The 21,787-nt window shown below is 42.6% G+C and overlaps 1 protein-coding gene across 4 annotated transcripts; it reads right to left on the reverse strand.

The window, feature by feature from the left end:
- Positions 1-815: 815 nt before the first annotated feature.
- Positions 816-18,405, reverse strand: SERTM1 (serine rich and transmembrane domain containing 1). Of its 4 annotated transcripts, XR_003533361.1 has the most exons (5): positions 17,693-18,405; positions 11,197-11,292; positions 4,749-4,891; positions 1,708-4,066; positions 816-1,028 (listed from the first exon to the last, which is right to left on the reverse strand). XR_003533361.1 is itself a non-coding variant. In XM_027677729.1 (3 exons), the coding sequence occupies exon 3, from the start codon at positions 3,884-3,886 to the stop codon at positions 3,563-3,565; it is 324 nt and encodes a 107-aa protein (XP_027533530.1). In that variant the 5' UTR covers positions 3,887-4,066; positions 11,197-11,292; positions 17,693-18,387; the 3' UTR covers positions 3,431-3,562. The 4 variants fall into 4 exon arrangements, 2 of the variants coding, with proteins under 2 accessions (XP_027533530.1, XP_027533531.1); XR_003533360.1 differs by lacking the exon at positions 4,749-4,891 and having other exon boundaries at positions 17,693-18,404; XM_027677729.1 differs by lacking the exons at positions 816-1,028; positions 4,749-4,891 and having other exon boundaries at positions 3,431-4,066; positions 17,693-18,387.
- Positions 18,406-21,787: the final 3,382 nt, after the last annotated feature.

Here is a 21,787-nt window from a genome sequence, read left to right on the forward strand (position 1 = left end):
AGGCAGAAGGGGGAGCAGAGCAGCTCTTTAGTAACAAATTATTGAATAAATCACCTCCTAGTAAAGATAGTGCTTACTAAGATCCAGGGATGAGAAAACACATCAGGAGGAAGCAGCAAGCCAGAAGCCGCTGAGTTTTTGTACTGATGTGATCCACAGGATCACAGCATGGATAGGGGACCTCTGAGGATTATCTGGTCCAGCCCTCTTGCCCAAAGCAGGGTCAGCTGCAGGGAGGCCAACACATGCAGATGCCACAGCCCCTCTGGGCAGCCTGTGCCAGTGTTTGACTACCCTCACAGTAAAATATTTTCTTGTGATCAGGTGGAATTTCCTGTGTTTCAGTTTGGGCCCGTTGACTCTTGTCCTGTCATTGGGCATCACCAGGAAGACCTTGGCTCCTTCTTCTTCCTCTCTCTCATGAGGTATTTATACATATTGATGAGATCCTTCTGAGCCTTCTCTAGACTAAATAGTCCCAGGTCTCTCAGCCGCTCCTCACATGAGAGATGCTCCATCCCTTAATCATCTTAGTAGCCAAGCACTGGACTCACTGCAGTATCTCCACATATCTACTCTACTGGGGAACCCAGGAACGGACACAGGAAAAAAATTCCTGCAACTCTAGTTAATAGAATAGAATAGAATATTTTCCATTGGAAGAGACCTACAGTGACCATCTAGTCCAACTGCCTGACCACTCCAGGGTTTACCAAAAGTTAGAGCATGTTAAGGGCATTGTCCAAGTGCCTCTTAAACACTGACAGGCTTGGGGTATCAACCACCTCTCTAGGATCCTGTTCCAGTGTTGTCAAGTTAACCGAGGCTCAGGTTGTAAGATTGGTTTGTTTTTTCTTTCCTTTTTTTTTCTCCTTGAAGAACCGGTACTTAGCAATCCTCAAAAATGCCATGGTGCTTTTCTCCTGATGCTATTTTGTTGGATCCTACTTGTTTCTACTCAGATCTGTCCCGAAGAGAACAGGTGCAACTCAGCTGAAATCATGATGATTATACAATCCCATATGTCACTGCAGAGTGGGAAAAAATTAATAGCATCTAGTAAACTACAAAGCAAAATCAAATGTGTGGTTTCAGTTATTGTTGCTACTTTTTGCAGTCTGAAAAATACTTTTTGCTCTTGTGAAGTTTGACAACAGCCAATTGAACAAACCCAATGGGCTTTTAACAGTCTGTATTTTAATATTAAATGTCTCCATATCTGCAAGTATAAACATATTGCTGGGAACAAATACCCATCTCAACCTCTGGTCTTATCTCTGGTTTTGATTAAATTCCTGCATTTGCAGCAGAGGAAGCAACAAATTTACAACTTTGCCAGTAAAAGAAGATAGTTGAACAGTTGCCCTGTCTTGATTTACAGTTCATTTATTTTTATCTGCCAGTCAACACACAAATACATTCTGTTACAGGTTTGGGATTTGGAAGAGCTTTCAGAAAGGAAATAACATTTCCTCATCCCTCTTAAATAGTTACCTCTTTTCTCACAGCAATTACAGTGAAAAGTGACATACAAGAAATTTTTGTCTAGATGAATAAAATATTCCAAGCAATAAATATAATCATCAAACCAGTTTGGCTCAGGGAACCTGAAGGCTTAAATTCTTTATTAGTCAGCAAGTTCTTTGACCTTTGTAAGGAGCTAATCACCACAGTAAGTCATTATCACTTACCATACTCTATACTCACTTTTAAAAATTGAAAACACCGACTCCAGAATCATCTGTGTTGTTTGGCTGAGAAGCTGCATTTCTAATGATTATATTTACACTAGGCTTTCCAAATTTCTCTTTTAAAGCCTGTGTAGTTAATGACAGAGTCTGTCTTGTTGACGAACACAATGACAGGTTTGCAGGAGGCATAAATCTGGGAGGTCTTCTGCAGCTCCCTAACCCCTAAGCCTGCCGGGTAGTAGGCTTGCCATGCAAGGAGAGGGCAGCTGCCCTGTGTTCCTGTCAAGACCAATCCATCTCCCAGAGCTGTGCCTGCTGTTACGTCAGCAACAGAAGCAGCAGTGACATCGCCATACCCTTCCTTGGGTCTCTGCAGCAGCTTGGATCCTGCCATGAGAGCAAAAGTTGCATGGGCTTGAGTGGCAGGATGGGGCTGTGCTCACACAGTGCAGTAAGGAAAACAAGGCATCACGCTGCAGTCCTAGCAGGTCACACTTGGCATTCTGAATCACTTCTTTGAATGTTTGGCTTGATTTAAAGCCCAGCTGACCAAAGAATCCTGTTCACAAAGCTTCTAGTTATTTTACTGCAGAAATTGAGTGATGTGTTACATTTTGGGCTGGGGGAACCATAACCCAAACTATGACATGGCAAAAAGGAATGAGACTGATGAAACATCAACCATTTCTCTCCCTCTTATCTCTGGCCTTTCCTTATGCTGATGGAGAAAAGGGACAGGGCCACTGCCATTTTCCTGCCCATCCTTTCCTACCCTCTGCAGGTACAGCTCTGAGGGTCAGGGCACAGGTCTGCCTGGCCATAACGCAGATCCTCAAGTCCCCGCTCCACTCCAGTGAGCATTTGTGAAATCACAGGACAAAACCTGGCCCAGAGAGTCTTCACCAGTACAAGTAATTTCTGTCCCTGCTAGCCATGCTCACATGAGTACAAATATCTTGTGCCTAAAGGACAGTTTAGGAGCCATTCCCTTGCAAACTATATTTGTTGAATGCAGGTCTTTTAAAAGAAATCACTGGTTTGTCCTGGTATTCAGTAAGAATAAGCTACAGTATTAGTGAAGAATGCAAAGGAGTTGAGTGGCATTTATGATTCAGCAGCAAAAGCTGCCCCCTGGAGGAACAAGTCATTAAGCAAATGAGCTGCAACAGGGTCTAAAAATACCTCCACACATTTGATAGTGAGTATTGTTATTAAAGTTGCTTTACTAAGTTAATCAGAGACTCAAAAACTGAAATACAGACTTTATACAGAATGAGTTAGGAGTACAAATAAACAAAGGCAATATTTTTCAAGAAATGGATTTTAGTTGTGTTTTATAAACATCAATAAATACCAAAAAAGACAAGAAAATGAAAAAAAAAGAAACAATACCAACAGCTTCAAATTTTCATAATATTTATAATTTAAGCAGATTTCTTTTTATACTTTTGCAATAGGGATTTTACTTAGAAGTCCTTATATAATTAAAAAATGAGAAAGAAAATTAGTCAGCATACTACTGACACAAAACCAAGGAAGGGGTCACAACTAGGGCAGAAAAATTATACATCCAGTTAAAACTGTATTACAATTTGGCAGGAATGCTCTTAATGAATACCATATATGTGTGAGAAAGAGACAGCATCACTATTACAGGCAAGAAATGATGATCAAGTATCATTATCCATTGTCCAAAATGAAAATTAGTTAAAGAGGAAATGAAGACTAGAAAAGGAAAGGGAAAAAAAAGTAAGGAAACTTAAAAAACCTCCTCTTCATAATAGTCTTCTAAGGCGAATGTTGCATGCATTACCTCCCCAAGAAACTAGACAGAGCTCTTCCATTCCCCATGTATTACTTTTCATTTAGTTTCATGAAGAAAGGTTTGAGAGAGCAGAGCGCTGGGAAGAAATACTGCAAACCTCTAAATTAGTGAACGAACTTCCAGCATCACTATTGTATTCTGGGTAGGAGGAACTGGAAGAAATTATGTTTTTCAGCCTCTGAAGTGCAATGATCAATAACAAAAGGAGAAAAGCTAAGAGGCTAAGGAATATAGAAACATAGACATAAACATTGGATAAACGGCCAGGTGATGAATCCACTGAGGTTGAAAGAGATGTGGGATACAGCTCCAGAAAAGTCCCATTTTCCATATTTCCTACAAATCCAGATGAAGGGTAGGGTTCTGACATTACTGGATTTGTGTTTTAAAAATCACAACAGATCTTGTATTCAAAGGTTTTAGTAGAATAAAAAGAGTTTATATTAAGCAAGCATTTTTCCATCACAACGGTGAGATGACAAGTCAGCCAGTGAACAAATTTATCCTTTACTGCTCAAGCCAGGACAATTTAAGATTATATCCTTTGGAACTGCAAGGAAAAAAAGAGGCAAGATTAATTTACTAGCAGATAATGTGCACCTGATACAATTTAGCTCTTAAGAGTTACAAGTTATTAATCCTTAGCACAAAGCTGCAATTCTTAAACAATTACCTAGGAACTATCTTCATATCTCAATTTTCCAAAATGCAGGGATTAGGAGAAATCCTACTGAATCCTAATGAATTAAAATTGACTTCTCCACCATGAGTTGTTTAACTGAAAGGCACAATCAAAAATGTGCTTTATATGGGACAGAGATATTGGAATCCAAATTTATTTAGTGGAATAAACCTAGTCAAGGAATGAAACCCCTTCTCAAGACTTCAGCTCCTCAACCAAGATGAGCAAGGCCACCCAACATCACAATGGATGATGAATCCATTAGCCACTTACTCCCTAGTGTCTTGCTGGAGGTACCCAGAATGAGAAAATCTGTCAGACTTGCTTTCTTACTATATATTTTTAAAATGGTTTGAATGGCTTCAAGTATCAAAATGCATCTTGCTGTAATTCTGCCATGGCAGATCTCAATGGCAGGCAGGTTTCAGTGAAGTGATGCAGCTTCTGACATCTACAATCAAAATCCTAAGGGAATGGGCAGCCCTGTCAGCTTAGCAAGCACGAGGTGACTATCTAAGGGCAGCAAACACTAACTGGGAAGAGATCCCACCTTTGAAAAAGCTTTGCCTCCAGCCATTTGTCAGAACCTGGAAGCTCCAGTGCTGGCAAAGGTCAGAGTAGCATAGGATAAGCAGATCAGGGAATGCTAGGATGCTTGCCTTTAAATGAACATAGTCAGTCCCCTGGTTCAGGCTGGAAGCATAAGAGAAGACTTGATGACGGGGAATTGCTTGTAAAAAACTGACATGCTGTAGCTGAATTACATGGCATAACCCTTGCTTTTGTTTTGGTACAAAACAGATAATGCAAGTTGCACACAAGGTAGGAAATTAAGATCATTCTCTGCATATAATCACCCAATGCAATCTCGCCATCCATCCATTCATGGTCAGCCTCTCACTGCAGATACCCAGGCACCACAAGGAAAGTCAGCATGCTTTCCTCCCACAAGGAAAACAATATCCATACAGAACTACCTTCCCAGTGTGATTCCTCTCATCCTGACCATGGTTTCAGCCATGTCCTGTGGTCCCAGTTCAATACAATTATCTCTGACTCACATTTAGAAGCTTTGAGGAAAATTCCACTGATTTTCATAGTGATAGAGAGCACAAATACCATCAGCATCAGTCAGAGAGACAGAATCAGACCTTGAAGTGGTGATGTGACAGCCTGGAGTCTTTCCTTCTCTGTGTCACACAACCGTCCAAGTATCTATCTGGGTTTCCATGGGAGTGTCCCACTACCGCTCCCAGCAACGACCTGCCTTATAATTTTTCCTTTAAATATGCAACTTTTTCTAACTTTCTTCAAGTACCTCTTTCTTCAAGAGGCTGACACTTTTTGAAATTAGGTGTGACCACAAAAGCCCCAATCTGAACTAAGGATGCTTTAAAAGTATAAGGTATTTAAAATTCCTAGAAGTTTGCTTTCCAGACACTGAAGTTATTTGCATAGTTACCTACTGTACTTTGGTGCTGTAAATTAAATTTAGGTTATGCTACATGCCATTAAAAGCCCTAAGTGCCTGAGTAAACAAGTACTACATTAAGTGGTAAGTAGAATTTAAATGTACATTTTTAGCCAAGATGGCTAAACTCTCTTTTATCTGCATGGACAGGATGGCCAGATCACAGCTGCCTTTGGGAATGAAAGATAGCCACTCCTAACCCCAAATATGTCCAGGCATTGCTTGAAGGGTGCTAGCTGGCCAAAACCATGCCAGGAGGTCAGTTTGCTAATTCAACAGGAGCCTATGCCCTGGCCTGGATTAATTTACTAGTACACACACATCCATAATGCTTTTATGGACAAAAGGTTACATTCCAGATGTTATTTTATTGTTCATTGCTTTTATTGTTTTATAGTGGAGCTTTTGATAGTCTTAACCAAGCATCCCAATAGCCTACAAGACATGCAGGAGTACAGAACTGCACCTACAAATACCAGAAAAAAATATTCTTACCCTTGTGGTATATAACTCACATGATGCATAACACATACTAAACCAAAACAATTTTATAACCTTAATAGTATTTAGCTCCACAGGAAACGGTATTTGTTGTACCTCGTGAAATAACTCATAACAGACTGAACAAAGAGAGATCCTTATGAGATTATACTCCTTTTGAACTGTCTTTAATTTAGTGATCCAAAATTAACTAATGGAACAATATGTGTTCATTTCATGTTCTGGAAGTAGTTAAGTGTGCTATAGCTAATTTATCCTTTTTAAAAAATAAGCTTTGATATAGGAGATATTTATCCTTAATTACTCGTCATAATGAAAAGCAGATCCATTATTAATTGAATTGCTCTATAATAATTTATGGAATATGAATTCTAAAAATGGCAGAAGTTAAAAGTCTTTAAATTTTTCACAAATTTTAAACCTACTACATTCTAATTTTATCATTAACACTTTTGGCCCTGCTACAAGGAAGAACTTCAGCATGGTACTTTTTTTGAAGTTAGTGAAAAACCTATGGTCTTAAACTGGACTAATCAGAACCTCAGTTAAACAGAGATGTGAGTGCTTTGATAAATCAGAGCTTTTATAGGTCTTACACCGTCATCCAGGCTACTTTTAACTAAGCGTTTTGTAATGAAGTCAGAGACACTGTAAAAATTCTGATTCCAAATGACTATGGCGTAGATTCCAGTTGTCTCACTAACACTGTGTAGTGACTCGATGTGTAAATGTAGCTTCAGCTAAAGTGGATAGTATTTTAGGAAGAAGAAAAAAATCTGCGTTGTTTTAAACACAGAGTTAAAAATATGGACCTAAAGTCTAAGATCCTACTCAGTCTAAAAGGATTTTTACCAACCATCTGCACCCTATTGGAGTAAAATGGCAGAATCATACAGATTGTGAACATATCTGGTCCTGACAATGCAGTAGTTTTCATAGGAAAGGTACAAAATGCATAAGAAATAAAACAGATCTCATCCTGCTCCCTGATGATGATTTCTGGTGCTGTTCCAGCATGGTGATCCTGCCAGAGAGCAGCCAGGATGGCTCAGCCAGCGATGTGTGGCAGGGGTGCAAACACCATTCTGAACCTCATGCAACTCCATGGTTCTAGGGCTGCATGAACCTCTGCCATGCTGCAAATCAGACCTCACAGCCTTTGAGAGCCTAGTTTTATTCAGTGCATCACATCTACCACTTCGGCTGAGGTTTCTACTTCTGCTGGGAGAAGATGGTAAGTGGCATGAACCATTTGTCTCTCTTACCCCAATTCTTCCAAAGGAATAATCCCCATAAAGCCAGATGTCAGCTTCACCTTCTTGTTTGGTAATTGGTTTTTTTGCACTTCTGAAAGTGAAATAGAACAACAGCATAACATCTAGCCCAAACCTAGTCCCAAAAAAATGACTGGGAATTTTGTCACTGACTTCAAAGCGTGGCAAAAATGGCTAACTGCAATAAACCCACTGCCTTTTTGAGAGCCATAAACTGATCAAGGAATTTAACAAAGGAGCCAAAGTTTTCTAATTCTGTAGTGGTCCCTGCCTTCCCTTCATCTATTGTTGGAAAGCTGAGTTGGTTTAAGGCAAAGAATTAATTGAAAGTGTTGTTCCTGAATGACTGCAGATGGAGAAGAATTCTGACTATTTGACAGGAGAAGGCTTTCCAGATAACTCCTGAAAACTCCTGGGACAGGAGAACTGGGACCTGCCTGCTGGGGGACTCAGATTTTGTGGTGTAGCTGGATCTGGATTACTTTGTCAGAGGCACTTCTGCAATGCCGGGGTAGGGTTCTGTGACTTGAGGAGTCTTCCTGAGCCATTGAGTCCCGCCCCACTGCTGAAAGGCCCAAGTGCCTTTCTGACACTGGTTAATTTTTCCTGTTGCTATTACTCCATTGTTACACAGCCTTGCTGCTCCAATGGACAAACTGCTTAGAAGATTCACAGATTTCAGTAAAGCGACTCTCTGTTGCAAGAAGGCAAAGACTCTACCTCTGCTCTGCTGGTTTTAGATGTACAAGAGAGCAAAACCTTGTTCTGTTACTTTAGTCCCCAAATATGAGGGTTGGCACACAAGGAGAGGCTCTCCTAGACACATGGTGTCATTTGTACATCCTGGCTTTTCAACCAAAACCACTATTTAAGTATTTTCTTCAATCTGCGCATTGTTTCTCCATTCATGTCCTTGGTATAAATCACCTTTCGCAGGTGAGAACAACCACTCATATCCCAAGGGTAGGCCTACCTGGCAGATACTATAGGCAGGCTCAGTTGGAGTTTTTAATATTTTCTTTTATCCTGTGGTAAGTGGGAGATAGGCAAAGAGGCATTCAACAGAAGGAGGGCAAACTGGGTAGGTGAGAGATCAAGCAAGGCATCACTATGTAAAAGGTCAGTCCCAGGTACCGTGCAGTACCATGCCTGGGTAGCCATGCCAGAGCTATCCACTGTTTGCATATTTGACAGTACTGGTCATAAAACTATTTTGTCAGACAATGCAAGTGTGGTCAGGAGCAGAGGCCTCACAATTAGCATATGCTCTGAGTACCAAATTATAGGTAACATATGTAATTTAATCTTTAGGATCGCTGAAACAGTATTCATCTCCCTGTTCAAACTAAGGTGAATGTTAAATGAGACTGCAACACCACCCAGGATGGCATGCAGCAAACTGAGCTTTTTCATAGTCCTAATGCCATAAATGCTTTACCATCCAGCCATCTGTATTGCATGCCTCCACATACCTTGATGAACAACTCTATTTCTCCAGGCTCAGTGAAATATTATTTAATGGAGCATACTCACAACCACTGAAACCCTAAAAACTGAGGAATGGGAAGCAAAGATAAGTCTGGTAGATTGAATTTCTTGGGAATTTATCAGCCATAGAAAAGGACTTTGTTTTCTTGGTTCTTCCTGTATTTTTGTGACTACAAGCTGAGAAATACCTTGGCTGTTTCAGAGGCTTCAAAATGTTTAAGCAGAGAGACAGATTGATATCAAAGAAAATCAGCATTTTTATGCAAAATAAACTAACATTTTTGTCACAATCTCCCATGAACTCTTTCTTTACAGGTAGAAGGTATTCTAGAAAGCCCTTATGGTAAACAACTTCTAACAGATGAGAGCTTAATTTGCCTTTAGCATAGTTACAAGACTGAGGTCCCTCATTCGGCTAAACTTCAATATGCTGTTAATTGTACTGCCTTCCTTCCCTAAAAATTTAAAATCCTCTTGGCTGATTTCAGCCCAATGTATACAGAAAGGCAGAGGATGAGTGCAACAAAAGGGATAGATTTAATCTTCAAAAGAGAGGGCTCTGTGAAGCGGGACAGGGAGTCCCTCACTGACCCATCCAGGACAGCTGAAGAAGCGTGCCCACATCAGATGTCTCTGGATCCTTGCAAAGGGAGCCTCTGACCACCAAGCTTCATTATTTTGTACACACTGCCATCCTGTGAATCTAATTCCCATGCCAGCACATGTGTGTCTCAGGTGACATGGAGATAAAGGTCAAAGTGGCACATCACACTAGTGGAATAATGCATCCACTATGGATGACTTGGGACCATGCCCATGATGGGGAGGATCTGGTGGTTAGAAGATCCTAGATGGCACTGGAAATCTGGCTAAAAAATGGCTAGGAAAGGGAGATGAGTTGCAAGATGGTACTCTGGGCCTGTGCAAAAATTGCTTCCTCTGTATGAGGCAAACAGCTCTTTGTTTTGGGTAGGAGAGGGGAGGCAGAGGACATTCATTAAAGGTGACACTGATTATCTCTATTAAAGAACTCTCAAGAGTGTTCTCTGCTCCATTTTGCCCTTTTGTAAAGTTAATGCCAGGAGTGAGCAGATAATGATATCATTCTCTCATGAGCTGAAACCAGAACCACCTCTCCTTTGTTCAGCATCAGGGCAGGAAGAGCAGGAGGTTCCAGGTGATATGATGATGCCAGAACCAGGATGAGACCTCCTCATCCCTAAAGGTGTGTCGCCCCCGCCCCCAAGTTCTGTTATCATAGTGATTGCTTCCAAAAGCCAGCAGCAAGTTTCCACTAGATCAACACATGTATGAAGGCCAGTGGGCTTCTGGTTTCATCTTCCCCCTCACCACCTTTGTTTTCTACATTTATTTCCTTTAGCACATAGGACTATATTACCAATATTGTCTTCCCAGCTAACTTGTAACACAAAGTATTTAATGCCAATAAAAATATGTTTGCACACTCATATTGAATGAACTTTAAGTACTGTGAACACTTCAGCCTTGAAAAGCAATTTGCTCTAGATTGGAAAAATATAGCAATTTAAAATCATGCAACTAAATAAGATGGTAGCTCTAGACAGAAAAAAGAAGTAAACAACATCTTATTCCATTGAAAATGTAAGTAGGAAAGGCAAAGAATGAGTGCTCACTTGGAGTTTACCAAGAATATGATCCTTAATACTTCTTATTCTTGCATAAATGCCTTAGGCAATTAAAAGACCTGAAGTAATTAGGATGGTTCTTTTTCCTATTACAGTTTGACCCTTCAGGAGCAGAAAATCCCTTTACCACTCTGCCTGGCAAACAGGATCAGTGGGCAACTGACTCAATAAAATAGAGCACAGCAGGAAAAGAAAAAAACTATTTCCTGCCACAAGCAAAGTTTTCCTTTTAATTTATGATCTAATTTCATTTTTTATTATGATTTAATATGATTTAAATTTATGTCTTTGAAAATCTAAGAGGACAAGTGCCCAGATGGCTTGGCTGCGGGTTAAAATCAAGTTATATATTGTTTGGGGTTTCGTGTGGGGATGTGAAAAGGAAACTTTCAGAGCCATAAGGATACTTAGATTAATTCAGATAGGCTCAAATGATTCAATAATTTACATTTCCCATGGATCTGCAGACTATAGAGTAATTTATATTAGTGTAAAGCAAAGACACCATGATCTCAGATCAGACCCAGAACCTGTCAGTTGAATCTGGTCATTAAAAGTAACAGAAAAATGAGCAAGGAGAAAGAATAAAATACTTACAAGGAGGAAGAAGATATGAGGATATAAGCCAAATGTCCAATGCGCAGGTTGGTTATCACGTCCAAATCTAAAGGGTCTGCATGATGAGAAAAGCACCTAAAAAAAGGCAAATAAAAGCTTTGGTAATCAAAGTTTAGTAATAATTACAATAGTAATAAAAAACAAGGAGGAAAATGCTCAATTTTGACTGCTCTTAGTGCCAGAAATTTCAGAAAAAACCCAAACCAACTGGAATCTTGGCTTGTGTTTTATTCTTGCTAGCGACATCCTTCTGCTGTCCAGTTACAGCACTGCATGTGCAATATAAAAACCATGATCTTGAACTCTCTTTACAGCCATTCTTTGATAACACCTTTCTCCTCTTCTTTTGCAATGTGCTCCAGGACCAAGACAGACATATGTCCCCTGGCACCTTTCTAAGCAAAGAAGTACTGTATCTGCACTCCAATTCATTTCACATTATCCTCTAAAAATTTCTGCCAAGAATCAGCTCTTTCAGATTACACACTATTATTTACTTATTCTCTTTATTTCAGACTATCTGCAGTTTAAGTTCATATACCTGAAATCCCCAAACGGAATACTGTATATGCACAGGGATAATTAGAAGAATTGTGTGTACTACATGCATTCAATATCTAGAACTAAAATGTAGCCCCTGAACTGTTTTCAATAAAGTAAATTAAATATCTTGTATATGAAGAAACAATCCCAGAATTTTGCAGATTAAAGCAAAAGTAGGGCTACCTTTAAAACGATCCTCCCCTCTGGGAGAGAAAAGACACTTTCACAATCATTGTACCTCTCAGAGCTCTACCTTTTCAGCACATTTGGTTCAACTGCTTTAGAGAAGCAGATCTCTGGGGATGGATGTTAATGCATTGTTGTGTTGCTTTCATCCCTTCAATCACTGAATCACTTATGGTTTAAACCTCTCCAAGTTCAATAAAGAAAATTATCTAATCCAGCTGTTAAAAGTCAGTATTGTTGAAATCCAAATGTTTTGATAACTTGACTATAGTAATGTTCTACCCAAAGAAGTTCGACAGCTTCCTGACCATCTCGCTATGCAGAAGGAGAGGCAGGAGGCTGCAGATGAACACCAATGTCAGCTTCCCCGGGGATGGACCCAGGGCATGCACCATGCCACCTTGCCCAGAAGCAGGTAGGCTGAAGCAGGTGGTGGTACTAGGATGGAGAGCCCCCATATACCTTTTCTGCAGCAAATATGTCTCATGTAACAAAGAGCTCTATACTGTGTCCCTCAGTTTTGTCTGCTCATAGCACCCTTTCCCTTCCCTTTACTTCTTTCAGAACAATTCTCTTGGGGGAAAGAGGTGTGAATCTCTGCAACAGGGACTGTATCTTCAACCAAGTATAAATGATTTTGCTTCTTTTCCAGCTTTCTCTTGTCTCTCTACTCCCAGATACGCAGAGCACTGCTTTTGCCCATTTAGTCCTTCATTCACCCCAATAGCTGGTGAGGTAAAGGAAACGGAGCCCATCAGGTCTTGAGCTGATTAAACAAGCCAGAGATGTAGTGCAAAACACAAGGCATCCTCAAGGCTCTTTAAATGCAGGCATCTTATTCAAATGGCAAGTGTACACAGTGAGATGGGGAGGTCTGAGCTTTTGATTACCTTTGAAGAATAAATATCTGAAACAGTTTGATTACCTTCGAAAAACAGAGAAATATTTGGACCAGAACATCAAGAAGCTTATCTTCAAAAGACCCCTGGGCATACACAGTTGTATCCCACAGTCCTTCATCCTTCTTGCTATTTTCACTGTCTCAGCTGCAGCACTAGACCACAGAAGGATTTGGCCCAAACAGTGTATTCGTTCTCATTGACATCAAGATATGTGAGAAGCAGAGACCTATCTTTTTCCTGTATCTCTCAGGATGTGAATAGGGTAAGGAGTCTCACTGCTGTACATCTGGGACCTCAGACAGGGAAATGGGGTCCTTCTGGTCCTGCCTCCCATGGGAGCGTCAATTTGAATCTCACCCCAAAGAACATACAGTCGCCAGGGAAACTAGTCTCCTTCTTGTGCTGAAAATTTCTGGTGAAAAATTACAGGTTGCTGAAAAAAAACACCCAAAACTAAACGGTCTACTCTTCACTGACGACACCGATGGGCCAGATTTCCTGGTGTCCAGTTCCAGCTTTATTCCCTTCATTGCCACTCTGAATAACTTTTGTTATTGACACTCTCAGCCAAATTCAACCCAAGCAGAAACCTCAAAAACCTTTGAGTTTCTGAAGTTTAATGACAGTGAGTGATCAGATAGCGGGGACATGAAGGTTCACAGAGCCATTTGGTTGCCCCTAATAGCTTTAAATCTTGGTAATTGACTTCTACAGACAAACACAGCTGCTTAGTTGTTACTGTCAAAGTAAAAGACCCCAGGTGCCCAGCTGGAAAGGAGGTCCAGAGCAAGGCTAAACAAGGAAGAGGGAGAAACCAGTGGGTATCAGGAATCCTTAATTTCTGCATTTTGTGTAATGACTTCTTGTTTGATTTCTTGCAACCCCAGATTTGGAAGTTTTGTTTGAATAGAAGATTTAGTGTAGTGTGGAATGGCTGCTTAATGAGAAATGAAAATTCCATTAAAATCCATTTTCCTCAGCGGAACAAGTATATGAAAATATTTCAACTGTTCCTGCCTTGTTGTCTCCTTTTATGGTTGAGTCATCCCATTCCTGCTACCCCTCCTTGTCAAGGCCACAAGTGGCTGTGTGGAGCATCCCACTGACACTGATAAGCATTTCAGGAGAAGGTACCATCCAGCCTGGGGGTGGAGGGATGGAGGGGGATAGGGGAGAGGAGTGGTGATGTAATTAATATCAGAACAAACAAAAAGTAATTAAACTTTGATACCTCATGCCTGACTCTTAACATGGGCTGCTGATAACCACCTTTTAAATTTGACACATACAGACTGGCGCTGGGCTCCACAACTGGGGCCAAATGGCCAGTGCAGTGGAGGGCTGTGCACTGTGTTTGCCCTTCCTGAAGCCACACAGACTTCTCATGGGGCAGTGCTTCAGCTCCTCCACATTGTTTTGTCAGAGCAAAACCTACCAGATAAAACATCAAGCCCCAGGGCAAGCAGTCCTTGTTATCAGAGCTTGCTTTCATTTTCCATCATGTGAGGCTAACAACTTGCAGGGCTCAGACCCTCAGGTTCAGCATTCCTCCAGGTAAAGGGGGGAAAAAACCCTCAGAAATATTGGCATAGTCCCCTTAATGTACAAGGAATACAGTTATAGGACAAAATGTGGAAAAATCTGGAATTGAATGGATTTGAGATCTCTATTGTCTCTTTCAGTGCTGCAGCACAGCAACCTGCCCAATGCCAGATGAGGTGGCTGCACACACGAGTGTACCTGAGAGCCTGCATCTCTCACTCCATGTGGGCACATCCACTCCCTTCCTGAGAGACCTCTGCGCAGACTTCAGCAAGGGGCTCTGCTGAACAATAAGTGGCCTTTACCTTTGCTAGTCAATGAGATTATTAGTCCTTAACTAATGAAGCTGTGACCCAGTAAGTGGAGTCCTGATTAATAAAAAAACACTTTCCTATTGTAAAATTCAGCTGACATACTGGCTTCAAAGTATTTTATAAAAACAAAGGACATAGTACGTATCAAACGCAAAAATGTCAAGCAGATTTCATTTTAACTTAGAAATCCTGACACAATATATAAAGCTAGGACAGAATTTTGTACACTTGGTTCAAAAGGAATCTCTCTTAATGCATCATTTTGCTTCAGATTTTTTTTCTCTCCAAAAAAGGCAGATTATAGTACCAATTACATACTGTGAACTTAAATGCAAGGGAATTTTAGCCACAAATGTGCTATCACAGTAACTATCACTGTAACTCTGCTTCCAGACTCCAGTGGCTCAGTGTACTTTACCAAGAAAAGTAAGAAAACAACCTTCTCCTTTGATTCTGTTTCCCCTCACTGATATAACAAAGATCTCTATCCTTGTGACATTCATTATTTTACCAATGCAGGCTGCATGCACACACTCCCTTGACAAAGAGACCACGGCATTATCCTATCTGTGTTTGTGTGCCTAATATTTACATACAGTCACTGTTTGCAAAACAGTCTGCAATAACTTAGGCAAAGATACAACACTATTGCACATTGAACCACGCTGAGCTATGTAAGCATAAGGGGGCAGGGTTGCACCTGAAATGCCCAAAAAGAGCAAGAAAGGATAACATGGACTATGAAAGGAGACTTTCTGCTGGTGCTAGATGGAGTGATCTGTTCAAGAAGTGTCTCTCAGATGTCCTAGCTTTAGAGGACATTGTTGTGCTCAAACCCAGAGCCAGAGTAATTCCAGTGACAGGGATGGTGGCAGCAGCGGTAAAGGCTGGTCTTAAGCATCTCACCAGATGCTGAAGGCATCAAAGCAAAAACGAATGTGCTGGGACCTTTCAAGGAAATTAAAGAAATGATGGACAAGGTGCCTACATGAAACTACAAGTAAGTGCAAGGTGGAGCTTGGGGAAACACAAAGATGATGGCTTGAGGGAGAAAGATGCTGAGAGCACAGGCTGATCAAAGCTCAGGGGGTATGTCTGGGTAAAGCTGGAGAGGTGGTACATCATGTATGGGGACACCTGAAAGTGAAGCCTGCAACTGACATGTCCAATGCAGGGGAGAAGGGGGAGCAGCAGAAGGACTGACAAAGAAGGGAGATGCAGATGAAGTGGCAGGCTAAGAGGTGGGTTTTGCAGCAACGCCATGGATCGACTATGTCATAACAGGATTTCCTCTGCGCAAGCCAGGAAAAGGAGGTAACCGGAGTCATGAAGACACAGGGGGAGGAGCACTTGCAAAAGAGTGCAGGAGGTAGAGGTGAAAATATATTGACTTTTTAGTAATGGACTTTTAAAATTCCAAGTCTCAAACCTATCAAAAACATCACATTTTTCAGCAACTTCTGAATACACTCTGTTGTTAAGATAATTCCTCTTCTTCTTCTGCATAGATAGGGTGCCAGGAGGAAAAACTGCATTGCTTCCTGGCTCTGATGAGGAATTTACAGAATAAGCTTATAATTTCCACTGCACCACTAAGACCCAACTATGAACAAAGACACTTGCCAGACATGAGCTATCCCAGCTCAGCCTTTTACATCTGAATAGGTTAACAAAATGCAAATGGCAATAACTTCATATACATACAGTCATCTACATGGCGATAAGTACTAGATTAGACTTTGATGCTGAAATAGCCCAGGACCCCTTCCCCACCAGTTCATGGTCCTACAGCATTTATCCTCTTGAAAGCAAAGCACACTTACTAGATATAGCAAGCAGCAGTCAGTAGGCAGGCAAGCCTGTTCACCAGAGCAGAGGAAAGCTGGGGAAACATGAGGGAGGCAGGGGTGAGATGCCTGCCTTTCCTTCCCCCACCTCAGGTGACATGAATGACCAAGTCTGAGGAAGAGGTGGGGAAGGAAGGCAGCCAGTATACAGCTACAACCAGCAACAATCTCTAAAGAGAAAAAGCCCTTCTAGACATTATGGAAAGAAAGCAGCTGGTGGTTTCAGGTTGCCTTTCGTTTTGGTCTGTTCAGGCACAGAAAAGTGCCTGAACACAGTGGGTTCAAAATGACTGTAGAAAGCAAAATCACAAGGAAATAGACATCGATCCTCCATCTGGATCCCTTATCAGAATAAAACTGCCAGCATGATATACATCCTGTAGGGTCCAGATTTTATATATCTCCACCTTTCTCCCATTCTACTATAATTAACTAAGAATTAAATTTAATAATAGTCAACATGCATTCCTAACTGTCTTTGCTTACATGTTAATCAACACGGCAAATGCTCAGCCCTTTACCACTATTTTCACAATTTTCCTCTAATTGTTTAGAATTTGCAAGGGTAGGAAGAGTTTGTTCTGTTCCAAACTTTATTACCTCTACCAAAATGACGTTGTAACAGCCTGCAGCTTTTAGCTAGATATAAAGTGTTTGTGCACCCATCCTGTTTTCTTTTTTCTACTGCTGTGCTGCCTAAGCTCAGCTCTTCTCCCAGTACGTTGGATAGGCATGTTACAATTTATTTGCAGAGGGAGCAATTCTTTTCCCGTCATCTCCCCGCAAACAATGTGAAAGAGCACACGCATGGCAATCTATGATGGGCAATCAATGCCCACAGAGCCAAGAATGTGCTTGCACAGTGATGACCCAATGCTCTGCACTATCACACCCCTGGTCTGCAGCATCTTTCAGCAATGGAAACCAGCCTGTGCCTCCCTTCTCTCCGCACCCCTCCTTCCAGAACCAGCACAATCCCGATGCTGTCCCCACGCTCTCCCAGAACGTTGCCCTTTCTGCCTCCAACAAAAGCAATTTCTCCGAACCGAAGAAGCGTTCATTCAATTCAAGCACTTTGACAAACCACGAAGTCAGTTAGGCTAAAAACAGGTTCTTTACAAAACACAGGCCTAACACGTACCTCAGTTAAACGCTTGTGAAAATCAAATGCCCTTGGTTACGGCACAGGACAGGCAAACCGCTGAAAAGGCTCTCTCGGAGCAGCAGCACCGGCGAGGCACGGCGGGCGCTGCTCCTGAGCTCACGGTGGCTTCCCAAACCCGCCGGGACCCGTCTCAGCCAGTGCCGGACGGCGGGAGGAGCAGCCCCGGCGCTGCGGGACGTGCGAGCAACAGCGCCCGGCCGCCGGACAGCCCTGCCGGCCGAGGGCACGAACAACGCGCACGGGGTACTAGGGCAGGGGGAAAAAAACCACCCCAAACCCGGAGTGCCCACCTCCCTTGGAAGATGAAGGCGGCTGACCCCGCCGGGATGCTCCGGCTCAGGCGCAACCGGCAGCGCGGCACCTTCCTGCCCGCAGCCGCCCTGCTGGGGCCGGGGCAGCTCCGCTCACCGCTCTCCGCTCACCACGCCCGGCTCCCACTGCGGCTCCTCCTGCCCGAATCGGGCTCCGGTTCCGGCCCCGGCTCCCGCCGCCGTCTGTCCCGCGAGGCCGCGGAGGCAGCACCGTTCCCGGCCCGGTCCCTGCCCGGCCCCGCTGCCCCCCGTCCGGTGCCTCTCACTGCTGCGGGTCGGCAGAGGAGTAGAGCAGCCGCTGCCGCATCGCCCCGCACGGGCGGTCTGTGCTGTGGCAGGGGTGAGGGCTGGGGACTGGGGGTCGTCCCGCCCGCCCAGCGCGCCCTCTGTGTGCGAGCCTGGGAGAGGCGCTGCGCTCACGTGGGAGACGAACCCCCCCTCGCCTCACTGGCGTTGGAGGGTGGAAGTCACAGGCCATCGTACAAACCCGCCCCAACACCTGGCTCTTACCGTCTCACGGCTGTCCCACAGCTGTCCCACAGCATACATCCCCGAGGCTGATCCTTTTCCAAAGAGACCATGTGAAGTCCATATCCCACAGGGCAGAGCGACCCGTGGGAAACGCGTGCTACTTCGGGGCAAACCGTCTGCATAGGGTCAGATAGTGGCAGCACAACCGGGAGCTGGGCACAGCGAGGGAGTGGGTTAGAAAAGTGGCTCCCTGGGAAGTGGAAACTTGCAGATGTCTTTCTAAAGCTCTTCCAAGGTTTCAAGGTCTCTCAGGGATACTCTGACATCATGTACATGGCAGTGAATTAATAGTTGTGCCAAGACCAGCTGAGATAGTGACTATAAGGTAGTGTAAATGACAATAAAATCTGGCTTCCCTAGTTTATTTGGAGCATGACTTACCTACAGATATCACATGCTCTGGAATCTAATAGTGAGAAAATCCTGGCTGGATCAGGCACATTTCCTTCTGTGGACATGTCAGAGACTGAAACGGTTAATGATTTATGCATTCCAGGAGACTTTTGCAGGCTTTTGACTTTTGCATTATACCTCTGATGGGCAGCTGGGCCCATCCCTCCCTCCAGTGACTTCTTGGAATGTGGGGGCTTCCCTCCTTCACCCTCAGTGGATCAAGGCCACCACTTCAACTGACAGACGTGGAAGCTGCAACTACCAAGTTTCATCGCTGGACCCTGTGGGCAGTGACTATATACATCTGTCCACTCTCAGCTTTTCTTTCCCTTACTCTCCCTTAGCCGTATCCTGTCTTTCCTTTCTCTCCCTTATGCATTTTCCCCCCAGGGGTTATCCCTATGATAGATAATATATAGATGACAACACCCAAAATGCTAACATACATGTTAAAGCAAAATTGTTAAATAAACCCTACCTATATATGTTTTCAGACACCGATTATTCAGTGTCGTTTCACTCTAATCCACCCCAAGGGAATTATTGATAAGAACCTGGGTTACCCCCCTCCCCTTTTTCCGGGGCGGGTCTTAACAGGACACTGTGGAAGGAAAGGCTCAGCTGGCTTCTGTTATACTTGTCTCATCCACTATGATTTTTTTGGCCAAATGACTCTACTGTGGGTTAGAAATCAGTGATGAGCACTGTGAAGAGCAGATGGGGAGTTTAATGCACCCTCTGCAGCTCAGTCTTGTATCTAGCTAATGTCCATGTGAAGTTCTGAAAGGATGCTGGGAAAGGTTGTTCTTCATTTTAAATTGCTCTTAGGGAGCTGTGCAGTTCTTAATGTGCTGCGGAGGACTTCTGTGAATTGTGCTTTCTTTGATACAGTCTACACAGTTTCGGTAGAAGAGTAACTTGGAATGTCACGGTACAGTCACTTTTGGAAGAATAAGACATATGAATAAGTATAAAACTTAAAGGGAAAGTCATTCCCAAGACTGAACCATATATCTCCTTGATAAAACCGGTGAGTGCAGTGGCATAAAAAAGAGATGAGGGTGGCTTTCAAGTGGCAAAAATGCCCTTTCCGTATTTCACCTCTGAAAAAGGAAGTAAATGTTTTTGTGGATTTGGGGGTGTTTTTTTATTTAGGTATGGCTTTTCAGGGTGGAAAGTCGTGTGCATGGTATATGAACACAAGAAGAATAGCCTATCAGTCAGTGCTATGATATCCCTAACTTAGAAGCAGACCACTGGCTCACTTCAACTTGCAGTCACTGCAGAAAAGGGCACATTTGACAGTGAACTTGCTGATTGCATGAGCTTTTGTGGAAATAAGACACACAGTCTGTTGAAACTGTAGGGAAAGAAAAATTGTAGACACCTACTACACTACTGGTGATTAGATTAGTTGTGAAGAATCCTGCTGAAACCATTTTAAAAAATACCAAGAATTTGCTATATCTTTTCTTATTTGTGTACTCAGACTAGAGGACTCTTTGGTACAAGCCCTGTGTCTGGGATGTCGCTGGATATAAACAGAGACAGATGGTGCATTAAAGTTCTCAACACTGATTTTGCAGATAGGGGCCCAGGTACAAAACTCTAAGGAGACAGGAGCAGCGAAAGTGGTGAAGCAAAATGGTTCGATCTTGAAAAAAGAAAGAAGCCAAGAGAAATGCTTCTGTTATAGCTCAGTTGTTCTAGCAGTGGAATTGCAAACTGGGACATACAGCAAGAGTTTCCTCAAGGTCAAGCAGGAGGAAGACAAGGAAAGGTAGATGCAGCAGAGCTGAAGTGACTGCTAAGCCAGGCATGCTGTTGCTAGCACTGGCAACAAAAATCAGTATTTTCTAAAGAAAATGAATTGTGATCCCTTGGACTTTTATCACTTTACTGGATTTTGGTTCAAAGCCTAATCCTCTGAGGAATGAGGAAATTCCTAAGTGCTTCCTACTAACGACCGTGCTTATCCCACATCATCAGCCATAGTCACTAGTAATCCTTGACTCTAGAAGAAACTCAGAAGTCAGATCCAGATCTATCCAGTAAGTCTCACAATCTCAACCTACATAATGTAGATTAGGTCATATCATCCTATCTTGTACAGCTATAAAAAATACCAGTACTTAGGCAATGAGTGGGAATTCATTTTTGCAGCTGTGCTCTGATTTTTCACTCTTTTCCTGAATAAAGCAGCTCTCAAGGGGAGGTGAACAGCACTGCTAGAAGAGGGTATGATTTGTTCAGCAAAGGAGAACAGGGAGGAAAGGCTTTTGTGCTTCTTGGAGGTCACTGGTATTTCTTTAAGTGTTTTAGATTGGGTCACATCACTGATGTCCTGCTGCTCTTTGTGGCATGTTCTTTTGCTGTGAGCTGCTCAGTGGCATTGGGTAAAGCTGCACCAGAGGAGTTGTCAGCAAGATCAGGCCTCTCAGTCAACTCTGGTGGCTGTGTCAGCACCTCATGCAGAGGCCATGGTAGTGGGAAGTGCTGCAGCTCCAAAGTAATTAAGTTGCTCTTTTATTGCTCTTCCTCCTTCTGGCTTTTTGTGCAAACAGCACAGTGTGAGCTGGCCCTTCCTCAGGACAGTGTCTTTCATGCAAATACGTCTCAAAATATTTTGCAATGATAAAATATACCAATAGAGCATTAAACAGAGAAATGGGAAGACAGATTGTTTCAGAGAAGGCTAGAAAAAGAGATGACAGTACAGCAAAGCAGAAAAAAATATATGGAGTCTTCAGATGGTGAGAATACAAAAAAAAAAAGATAATTACAAAGCCTCTTTTCTTTTCTTTTCTTTTCTTTTCTTTTCTTTTCTTTTCTTTTC

Source organism: Neopelma chrysocephalum, unplaced genomic scaffold (genome assembly GCF_003984885.1).
Source record: "Neopelma chrysocephalum unplaced genomic scaffold, ASM398488v2 Primary Assembly neopelma1_43, whole genome shotgun sequence".
In the NCBI taxonomy this organism is placed as follows: Eukaryota; Metazoa; Chordata; class Aves; order Passeriformes; family Pipridae; genus Neopelma; species Neopelma chrysocephalum.